Source organism: Coturnix japonica, chromosome 3 (assembly GCF_054131305.1).
Source record: "Coturnix japonica strain WE chromosome 3, WE-NBRP24, whole genome shotgun sequence".
In the NCBI taxonomy this organism is placed as follows: domain Eukaryota; kingdom Metazoa; phylum Chordata; class Aves; order Galliformes; family Phasianidae; genus Coturnix; species Coturnix japonica.
Window position 1 is genome coordinate 7,399,739 of NC_140665.1, and position 11,135 is coordinate 7,410,873.

Here is an 11,135-nt window from a genome sequence, read left to right on the forward strand (position 1 = left end):
GAGAAACATCTGAAGGATACATCTCGAGCCGAGTAATTTGAATGTTTAAGTGATTGTTTTATAGCTTTTCCCAAATTAATTTCAATGTTGACAAACGGTTAAACCTCAGCATCTGTGTAAGCTGTAATGTGCTTTCATGTCAGCTTACCAGCTAAAGATACAGGCTTCCCAAGTGCTTGTTCTGTGTCTCTTTTATCTCCAAGCAGAGTTTTAATTGCACTGAAATAAAAGCTATTTTGCCATTTCTAATATGAAAGCTAAGAAACAGCAATGGAGCTATTAATGGGAGCAGCTACATTTCTGGATGCATGTTGTAATATGTTAAAAACTAACACTGATTTAACACTTTTTTTTTTCTTTATTACCTTTTGGTTTTATCACTTTTTTAGACCTTAGCTCGGTGTCTGATTTTGTGGGATGACATCATGCCCAGCACTGAATGGGTTGATAGCAACGTGCCTCAAGTAGGTATATTTATGCTTCCTAGTTTTACACCCTGCTGTCTTGTGCAAGTGAACATTTCCTCAGTTGCATGAGCTGCACAATAAAGCATATGTTAATTTGCTGCGCTTTCTTAATAGGGGAAATGTGATTTGACTTGAGAGACTGTGGGCTGGGCTATCAGTTAACACTGTTCATGTACCACATTGAGGACAGAGAAGAGAGGAGGAAAAGATGAATGTAACAGACACAAGTTGCAACGTAGGAGTTTCTGTTGTGTTGTAAGGAAACAGTGTTTGCAAGGGGAGTGATCAGACATTAGGAGGAAAGCCCAGAATCTCTGAGACTATTCAAAGTGGAATTGGATAAGATAACCTGAGCAAATATGATATAGCTTTGAAGATGGTTTTTCTTTGAGTAAGGGCTTGAACCAAAGACTGCTGGACTTAAAGACATCAGGTGTTTCTAGCCATTTTAAACACATCTAGTTTGTTTATGTGACAGAGATAATAGTTATGCAGGGTTCTTTGACTGTTCCAGGAGCCCTGGCGGCTCACATCCTGTGTAGCATTATTGGATGGAATTCTTCATGACAATGATACTAGAAGGGGGAAGCAGTTAAACTTTCCTCTGCAAAGACCAGACAAACTAGGTGCAAAGCTCCTCTACAGGAGGATCAACTGTATTCCAGGATATGTTGCTTGGGATTTTGAAGAGCAAATTAGATTATATCTTTTAGAAATACAGGATGGAGATGAACTCCCTGGCCTCTCAAGATCTCATCCTGTTCTGTTTTCTGATATCTGAGTGCACTGTCACACTTCTGACATAATAATGCCATTGTTCTAGAAATATCGAAGGAACCAGATACACAAGCATTAAAAAGTGTGCTTTCTGGATCAGCAATACAGTGGAGCAGTAACATGTTGAAGCAAAGCTAACTTGTGTTCCTTTGAAACAGACCTACTTTGTATTACGTGAACACTTGATGGCTAGAGGGCTTAGAGAGGTTCCTCTCTATTCGTTTTTCTCTTACCCTTTTTTATAGATCATAAGAGAGAACAGTATACCTCTTCATGCAACAGAGCTGCCTTCATCAGAAGACCTGAGTTTAGAAACACTGATGTAAGTAACTTGTAAAAGATGATCTTGCATATAAAAGAATATTTTACAAAGCCAAATTCTGCTTCTGATAAAATGCAGCTAAACATTTGAAGACATATCAGGATCAAATAAATCTTTCCCTGGTATCTGAGGAATTTATACTCTCTGTAGTGGAGAGGGTCTGTCTTTTTTCTTTTTTTTTTTTTTTTTCCTATTATAAGAGCTTTTAGTGCATACTCAGATTAATAAAAAAGATAAATACTTTATCAATTCCTGTTCGTGTTGTTTACTAGGCAAGCTCATGTCTACATCATTGCTGGGGCATGTTTGTCACTGGGATTTCGATTTGCTGGCTCAGAAAATAAGGCAGCATTTAACTGCTTGGTAAGAGGTTGGATTTCTTCACGTAAAATCCATAGAGCTATAGCTTATCCTTTGTATCTCTATTCAGCGTGCATTTCTTTCCTTTCCAGGACAAATACGCAACAGATTTCCTGAAAAGTTTGTCAGCACCAACAGCTTCTATAGTAAGTTATTCCAAGTTTTCTCTCTACTTTGATTACCCTCACTGAAACCTTAATGCAAGCAGAACCATTCCTTTTACTTGTGTGTATTACAGACTTACAGCATGTAGGAGGGTTGTGAATCACTGTTAAGGACTTCACTGTTTCCCCACTCTCCCTCTTTCTGTGGAATGTGGTTTTTCAAAGTCTGGGGTAGACAGCAGCATATTAGACAGATCAGAAGTGCATTTGACCACAGATGTGTAATGACACCTTCCCTGTTCTACATGAAGATAGGTCACTATAATCTCGAAACGTGCCTGAGCGTCTTGCTGCTGTCTCTTGCAATGGTGGTGGCTGGCTCTGGAAACTTGAAAGTTCTTCAGCTTTGCCGTTTCATGCACAAGAAGACCGGCGGAGAGATGAACTATGGATTCCATCTGGCTCACCACATGGCTTTGGGGCTTCTCTTTCTGGGAGGAGGAAGGTAAACTTGCCATTTCCTAAAGCCATATTCTTCCCCCACCTTTTCTGCAACAGCTGGAGCAGTGCACGATTTTTTTCTTTTTTTAGTGGGTATACACTTGTAAATTCCTTTTCTGTACTTTGTTACTGTCCTTCCCGAATGCAAGAGACCAGAACATATTGAACAGCTGTGGTAGTGGCATGTGTTTGTTGGCAGTAAGACTAATAGATAATGTTTTTCAACAGATACTCACTGAGCACTTCAAATTCTTCCATTGCTGCTCTCCTTTGTGCTCTGTACCCTCACTTCCCTGTTCACAGCACAGACAATAGGTAAGTGTTTGTTAACTTCATGTTTCTTTAAAGTTTATATCTCCTTAACTTTCAGGCTAAATAATCTCCTTACAATAGAGGTTATAGAGAGAAATTCTCTTGGAAATTTATATAGGCACGATACAGCTAATTTTTTGGAGGTTCATCCCCTGAAGAAATGTAAATAGCAGAAGCAGTAAGATGATGGTTCTGATCATTGATCAATGAGGAAATGCAAACAGGTGTCCTGGGGCTTCTGCTACAATGACTTATCTGTTCCAGCTTGCTCAGCAAAAAAAAAAGTCATGCAAGATCTGTCTGTTTATGATTCTTAATCTGTTTTAATTAAAATTCATGAAGTCCTGTCTTGTTAGCTGAAGCATACCATGTTAAGGAAGTCTTTGAAACCTGCTTAATTACTCCAAATTTAACTTCGGTTCAGTTGACACCTGTATGTAGTTACTGAGCTGTGTGTAGCTTAATATTTGGGATTATTCTGTGCCTGTACTGCTTGTCTTGAGTTTCCTTTCCCCACACACAGGTATCATCTTCAGGCTTTGCGGCACTTGTACGTGCTGGCAGCGGATCCAAGGCTCTTAATACCCGTTGATGTGGACTCAAACACTCCTTGTTATGCACTGTTAGAAGTTACATTCAAGGTAAGGAGTGAAGGCATTTGAGGAGGTGTGGGAGGCAACTGAAAACTCCGATACACCAAAGCTCTGCTATTTTCATTGTTGTGGCCTGCAGTTTTGGGTTTGTTTTCAAGCTGTGGAGATGAGCCTGATTCTTTAGGCAAATAATTGAAGGGCTGTGTTCAGCCCACTCACACGTTACACGTGCTTTGATGACACAGAGAGGAGAATACAGGACAAATAAAAAGCACCACAAACTCTTCAAGTATGCAATAGCTGACCCAGAGTTGTAGTTCTCATCTTTCTAAAGAGAAAACTTTCAAAGATGCAGAGGTGGTTGGGGCCGTTTGTGGGTTTAACAGCTGCCTTCTAATTCTGCTGAGACTGGCAACTTGGTGTCTCTCTCTACATGATGTGCCTTCTGGGGAAGAATGCTTTCTTTACTGTTTATTCTCATATAGATTAACGTGAGATGGGTGGTGCTTGAGAAAGACCTAAAGAAGGGGTTGCTGAGATTTCAGGGGAGAAGTGTTGCAGTGCAGATCCTCCATGGGTCTGACAAAGATGCTGAAGTTCTGTTCCTTGCTGTGGAAGGAGATAGGGCTATCCATACTATCATTTTCTTCTCAAACTTTTGGATTTCAATGGAGTGTGCCTGCTGTTGTGTGGTGATTCTTCTATGAGAAGTATCTCTCTAGTTCAGGCTTATGTCTTGTAATGTTAAAGGTAATGCTAAGCTATGTATTTAGTCAGAGTTCAGCAACAGAAACTGACTGGCCTCTGCAACTGTGTTGCGAGAAGCACGTTTTCTTTCTTTTCACATGAAAGTGAGCTTTACTAATATGTGAATCCTGATGGCATTTTGAAGGGCACACAATGGTATGAAGAAACCACCGAGGAAATGATGGCACCCACGCTTCTTCCAGAGCTTCACTTGCTGAAGCAGGTAAAAGAAGTCCATGTTTAATGGAGAATATAATTACATGGGTTGTGTGCTGCCTGTGGTGCAGGAGCACTTGGTGAAGTTTCTTTGACCCAACACTAGGCAGGCTGTGGACAATGCTGTCTATAGCAGTGGCTCTGAAGGCAGTTGTCACTGTGAGTGCACATGCTGTCTCATGGCACGTGCTTCTCTTTGGTCTTGGCTGTCATGCTTTCAAGATCTGATGTAGCAGGGGTTTCCCTGTACCAAAAGCTTCACTGCAAGAGAGACAAAGCTAGTCCCTCCTTCATGTTTTCAGAGTGGGTAACATGATAAAAGGTCATTTCCCCTTGTAATGGCAGGGAAAGGGCTTTAGGCTTACGTAGAAAACCCTCACTGTTACGTTTCTGGTTATACCTCATAATAAAAATGCTTAAATCAACAGATCAGAGTGAAGGGACCACGGTACTGGGAACTTCTAATAGATTTAAGCAACGAAACAAGTCATCTCAAGTAAGTACTATTTGTAGTGCTTAAATGAATAATAACCTCGTATTTATTTCAAAATAAAAGAGAAAAGAAAACCAACACACTCCCATACTTGTAACACCTACAGTTTGCAAAGCAGTCTGCTTTTGATCAGATTGCTGTTGTGCATTTGATGGCGCTTTAAAGCGAAGAAAGAAACTGCGTAGTTGGTTTCACCTGTTGATGAGAATAATTCATGCAAAAAACAGGTCAGGGGAAAACCTGATAGTAAAAACCACAGATATTGGTAGCAGGATTTAGCAGCACCAGAAACCATCTGAATCTCATGGTTTTGGTTTAGTTTTGAGTTGTTGTGATGTCATGTTTCCCAGGCTGTTGATACAGTAATTAGCCAGCAGTTACCGCTTTGTGAAATACTATTTCTCTGATGTTACATGTAGTATACAGTGCTTACTGCATTTTTAACTCTCCATTGGGCAACTGTGAAAAACAGAAATCTTACCGGAATCACAGTATCTGTGAGTAAAATCATTCTCACTTGGTGCTTTTAGCAACCTACAGTGTAACTTGTCACCGTGAGTAGTGTGGAAGAAGCCAGCTGCATCTTTCAGCAGCAGCGTAGTTGTTCTTGTTACATGAAATGCCACCATTGAGATTAAGTTAAGCATTACAATGCTGTGGCTGTTGATCCGTGCCTTTAGCAATAACAGAGCTGATGTGGAGTGTGGAGTCCTCCAGATCAGCAGACACATCCTGAGTCATCTGCTACACCAGAGCTGGCAGGGCACAGCTTTGTCCTTCTATAGAGACTGCTAACACTTCAGTGCTTGTTTGCCCCTAAAGAGCCTGCCAGCACTCACTGCCACAGCAGAAAGCAGCATGGGTGGCTGAGGAGATTGCTGCCTTTGGCTCTGTCTGCTCTCTGGGACTCCAGATGCTTTGACTCTGCCATCTCTTGTCACAACATCGGTTACTCTATCATGTCCCAAGACCTTTCCAGTGTCAGGGACTTGGCTGGCATTGTTTTGAAGGTAAAAGCATATATGAGAAATCTTTTTTCCTGCCGTAACACAGCACAATCTGCTCGTACTATGCAAAGCAGTTACCTTCAGTTTGGAGAACTTGATTGTTACAGGGATGCCAGTGCCTACACTCTGAATGTGGTAAATATGCAGCTGCTTTGCAGCAGTGTAACTTTTGAAGTGCTACATGCTTTTATATGTAGCTTGGTCAGGGTTGGGGAGGAAGGGTTGTATTGGGTCATTTCTGCTTATTTGCCATTGAGGAAGGACTTGCTCAGCTTTGCAGCGTGCTTTTAGAGCTGTGGCTTCCAGCTTGTGTGGTTTTCCCTGGGTGCTGGACAAAAACCTGCTTCAGGAAGTTACACTCCTTTTATTAGCAGGGCTTACCTTGTTTTCATCACCATTGCCTGCCTCCACATCACCATTTAATAGCAGTCTTCCCTGGAAGATACATAAAAAATGTTGGTTTGTGCAAGTTTAAATAATAGAGGCAAAGCATAAGCTGTGGAGTTCGTGTTTATTTTGCAGGTCAGCCTCATTGTGGGCATCTGCCAATGTAAAGTAAGCACCGCTGTTGTTATTTCAGATCAATTCTTTCAAAGGGTGGTGTCTTGTACGTGAAGCTGAGAGCTGGGCAGCTCTCCTACAAGGAGGATCCCATGGGCTGGCGCAGTTTCTCAGCACAGACTATTACTCATGGGAACGAAGCATGGTCATTCAAGGTATCACTGCCTTTACTGGTTCTTATGCAGAGCAGCATGGAGGCTTTCTTACAAGGGCAGCATGGCACATAGAGGTGAAAGCTGCTAAACTTTGTTAACAAAGGATTTGGCAGTGAAGTGATGTCACCTCAGAGGAGTGTCTGAGGACAGGCTGTGAGGAACTGAGAATGTCACCTCTGGAAAGACAAAAGGGGAAGCACAGCAGGTTTGGGCTGTGTTATTTCCAGCAGGTAGCACTGCCACCAGGTTATGAGTGCTAAAGTCCTTTGTTTTGCTTAAGGGAGGTGTGCAATATGCTTAGGCCAACAGCTGCCATGCAAATGTATGTTCATCACAGAAGAATCAGGCAGGTTCTGCCCATGATATGCTTTTCGTAGGTTGCGCTGCTCTCACTTGTGTACTGGGGATGGAAAAGATGGATATAAATCACTATTTCAATTGTGTGATGAAAGCAAAAAGTCCATTTTAAGAGTGTGTTTTGTTTTGTAGCCAGAAGATATTTCAGCTTTTACATCTGATCCTGCTCTATTATTGTTTGCTGAGTACTTTTGCAAACCAACTGTGAACATGGGCCAGGTATGATGTCTACATGTGAACTACCGTGCTTCCTTTTTCATGAAACAAAGGTGGGAAGAAGTCTGTTAAGATGTGAGGGACAAAATTCAGTCCTGTGGGAGTTTTCTGAGGGATGCTTTGTAGCGTGAAAGCACAAAATAGTGCTAACTCTATAGTTGTTCATGCAACCTCAGAGTTGGTTAAGCTGCAGAATACACCAATGGTTGTGCTGTGCTCATTGTGGGTTGCACTGACCAAATCCTGAGAGCCCTGTGCAGTGTCCTGCAGAAGGGAGCTGTGCATTTCTTTGCACTAAGTCACCTAAGGCAGGAAGTAAAATACAGCTATGTTACACCTAGTATTAACAATCACCAGAAGGAAAGCAGGCTGCATGGCATTGCCTAGCTATTATTAGTTTGTGGAACATCAGTGCATGGGCTGACTTTAGTGGAAGGAAATTGAAGCAGTGTAAAAACCTGAAATAAATTGTACTTGGCATGTGCAATTCATAAGATATGTGTTTTATCAGAAACAGGAAATGCTGGATTTTTTCTCTTCAATTCTCTATGAGTGCGTTACCCAAGAAAAACCAGAGATGCTGCCCACGTACATAGCAATAGATCAGGTGAAGTAAATACTGTATTTGTTATTGTTTTCTTTAAACTGCTTTGGCATAAGAATGTTTATTGCATACCATTCTATGGAAATAAAGAATAGAGGGGATATGTTGGTGAGCTTATAGAAAGGGAGTGGTGATTTTAAAAGCAAATTGGAAAATAGTTTAAGACTGTGGAAATTATAATTACACAGTGAGGTTCACTGATGGATCTTCTAAGTAGGTGCTAAAGAGGGGAGCCCTTGGAGAGGGGAGTTTTTAGGGTTCCTTTCCTTTCTCCATGAAGTTCCCATTCTCACAGTTGCTTTGTATTTCCCTCTACTAGGCTGTGAGGAGATTGGAAAGAGGAGAAATGTCTGAGACATTTGAGCTGGGGCAGATAAAGCTGGTGTTAGAATTCTTCAATTCCAGATGTCACCAGGGGAGGATGAGCAGGAATCCAAACAGAGGACTCTTCATGAACTCTGAATTTCTGCCTGTGATGAAGTGCACTATTGATAAAGCTCTGGATCAGTGGCTTCAAGGTATAGAGAACTGACTTTAAACCTGCAGCTGTGGTCATGATTCAGTGTTCTTATTACCTTCTGATTGGGGATGATTGCTGATTAAGGTTGATTTTTGCCTCAAAGTACTGAAAAAGAGAAGGCAATGAATGTTAACATACACCAACTTGTTTGCCATGTATTTTAGCCTTAATATCATATATCACATACCTGAGACAAACAGGATGGGATTTAGAATTGAAGGGACTTCTTCAGCAACGCTGTCTATGCAGAGGGCTGAAGTCTTGCTCACATATGACTGCTGCTTACATATCTTGCCTACCAGCTTACTGCTTAGTCTTTCTTCAGCATGGTACTGAAAGTCTGTCAGGGAAAGACTGGGTTAATGTAATGTGTTTGACTGATTGAGTCCAATTGATAAGCTCCAGCTACTGCCCTCCAAGTAGCTGTTCTTTTTTTGAGTCTTTAATCTCTCAAATATTAATACCAAAACTACAAATGCTGGAGTGTTCTCTGACCACGTAGTGATACTGCGATTGGAGAGTCTCCAGAATTGAGTGATACGGTACTCTCTTTTAGCAGGAAATCAGTAATATGGTATTTGTACTATTGATTTTCTTGTTCTGTTTAAGTACTTCTGTGTTTGTTTATGCATGAATGTTATCTTCTCATGTGTGGTTGTGGTGCCAAAACTCAGATGGGGCAACCAACCTTTAGTTTTCTTAGCGTTCAGTACATTAGGACTGCAGCATCATCCACTGAATTAAGTATGATGGCCATAGTGTTTTACTAACTCAGAAGATTTTATGCTACCTTAGGGGAAATTTCTTTAATTTAAGAAGTTAAGATCATTTTCTGGAGCAAGAGTGAGGGTTGAGCACAGCAGAAAACAAGGTGTAGGGTAAAAGCTGTCTGTAACAGAAGGTTTTAAAGAAAACCCTTAACCCACCTCCTATGGGGAGATGGAGACTTTTCAGCAAGCTCTTCCTGGTGGTGTACTGTTATGCCTCACCTTTTCTTCCACCATCATGTGCTCCCTAAGTTTCATCACTGTATCTCATACATTGCAGCTGGAGGGGATGTCTGCCTGCGTTCCTACTTAAACAGGCAACCCAAAGATGAATCCCAGCAGAACATGCTGGCGTGCTTCCTTGTTTACCACTCTGTCCCAATGCCTGGTCAGTTGGCAGCTGGAGGCCTGGAAGGTAAGGCTGGAGTACCTGCTGAATTTGGGTGGACACATGCATTTAGGTTTGATCTTGTATGCTGAATGGAGTGCATCCTTCTCTGTGACGTGGCCCTGCTTCTGCAAAAGCCATCAACATCAATTTTTATTCTTTGTTAATTGCCTCGAGTCTGGGCACTGAAGTTAAAGACTTGATACAGGACTAGAGAAGCCAGCATTATCCACTGTGAAAGTCTTGGCTTTCTCCAGACCTGCAGGAAATGATATTCTCACAGGCAGCAGGACTAGATGAGATGGCCAATGGCAGGAGTAATCATTCCTTTCATTAGGCTAGCTGTATCTTAAGTGACCTTAAATCTTTCCTGTAAGCCCCTAGTCACAGTGATAGCATTCCCTTTTAGATTTCCAGTGGCAGCTTTTCTTCGGTCCTCCCTGAGCCCAACCTGGGGAGATACCAGTCCTCCGTTTGCCTGAGGACCAGCTTGGTTTCTCAGGCTGCAAAAGGAGTGCAGCTGGGCTTTGATTTGGGGAACTGTGTGGCTTGTTCAGTGCTGTGCAATGAATGTCACCACCTCAGTGGTGAAAGGAATGTTGCCAAAGGCCTCAGCTCCCAGCACAGGAGTCATGTTTAGACTGTGGCACCCTGTGAGTACAAGCTTCTGGTTCTCATCATCAGTACTTTCAAGTCAAGTGCCTAATGGTGTGTTTAGGCCTTGATGGAAATCCTGTTTTTGTGTTCTCTTTGCCCAATACGAGCCTCCGTTCTAGGAGTCCACGCTATATTAATCAAATCTGAGATGTCTTAAAACTCTGTTACAAGGACTTGCTTTTAAACAGGCACTGCAGCAAAATTGGTGGTACATCTCCAGCAGTTCTCCCTGAGCACTGACACTTTCCTCTCTTGATAGTTCCATTCTTGTGTGAGTGTTACACCAGTACATGATTGTTGTTTTGCTTTCTGTCATCTCTCCAGGAATCACCAACTTCTCCGAGATGCTTTTGAAGTTCAAGCAGTGGAACGTGCTGGTTCGTGCGTTACTAAGGCTTGCTCCTGTGTTGCTTAAAAATCCCCAGTCCATGGTGCTGTAGTGTTCTGGCATGGAAGTCTGCAGCATGCTCATTTTACATGAGGTTACTGAGCGACAGAGCCAGTGTTGTTCCATGCTGTTCAAAAACACCAAGGTAAAAATGTTCTATTATTTGGGATCTTCACAAGCAACAAACTTCAATCCTTCCCCTTTGTGATAACTGTGACCAGGAGCTGCGTATAAATTGTTACAAGAGTAAAAATTATCTAAAAGTGAACAAATAATAAATTTACTTTCGTAACTAAAGATCAATTTCAAGTGCCTCCTTTGTGCTGAGTTCTGAAAAGACGTTGGTTGGGAACCGCGGAACTTCCTTGTTTTTGTAGCTTGCTTGCAATGCATCTTAGTTTGCTTCCATGAGGTCCTGTAGATGTCAGTCAGGAGATGAGCAGCCCTGAAGATGCCAGACTTGATTTTTCCTCTTGGGGCTGAGGTTGGAAGGGAAAGCCAGCCACCTGCCGTGCTGCTTGTGCCTTGCCAAGTCCGCTACTCAAAAGCTGACATGATCCTTCAGTCTCATTCATGCCATTTTTCCCCCTCTCATGGAGCCTTCTGTAACAATAAGGTTCCTT

At 42.0% G+C, this 11,135-nt stretch overlaps 1 protein-coding gene across 8 annotated transcripts in view; it reads left to right on the plus strand.

The window, feature by feature from the left end:
* The window catches only part of ANAPC1 (anaphase promoting complex subunit 1), a 32,572-nt gene extending 21,763 nt beyond the window's left edge, over positions 1-10,809 (plus strand). For 7 of the 8 annotated variants that reach the window (XM_015856613.3, XM_085542541.1, XM_085542538.1 and 4 more), the window contains 15 exons: positions 390-464; positions 1,490-1,566; positions 1,839-1,929; positions 2,019-2,072; positions 2,342-2,535; positions 2,760-2,846; positions 3,367-3,484; positions 4,329-4,406; positions 4,828-4,895; positions 6,480-6,615; positions 7,105-7,191; positions 7,700-7,795; positions 8,112-8,310; positions 9,360-9,494; positions 10,449-10,809. In XM_015856613.3, the coding sequence (XP_015712099.2) occupies positions 390-464; positions 1,490-1,566; positions 1,839-1,929; positions 2,019-2,072; positions 2,342-2,535; positions 2,760-2,846; positions 3,367-3,484; positions 4,329-4,406; positions 4,828-4,895; positions 6,480-6,615; positions 7,105-7,191; positions 7,700-7,795; positions 8,112-8,310; positions 9,360-9,494; positions 10,449-10,564 (1,611 nt within the window). In that variant the 3' untranslated portion in view covers positions 10,565-10,809. The remainder of the gene's footprint in view (positions 1-389; positions 465-1,489; positions 1,567-1,838; positions 1,930-2,018; positions 2,073-2,341; positions 2,536-2,759; positions 2,847-3,366; positions 3,485-4,328; positions 4,407-4,827; positions 4,896-6,479; positions 6,616-7,104; positions 7,192-7,699; positions 7,796-8,111; positions 8,311-9,359; positions 9,495-10,448) is intronic. The other variant, XR_014944364.1, reaches the window with a different exon arrangement.
* The last annotated feature ends 326 nt before the right edge of the window (positions 10,810-11,135 follow it).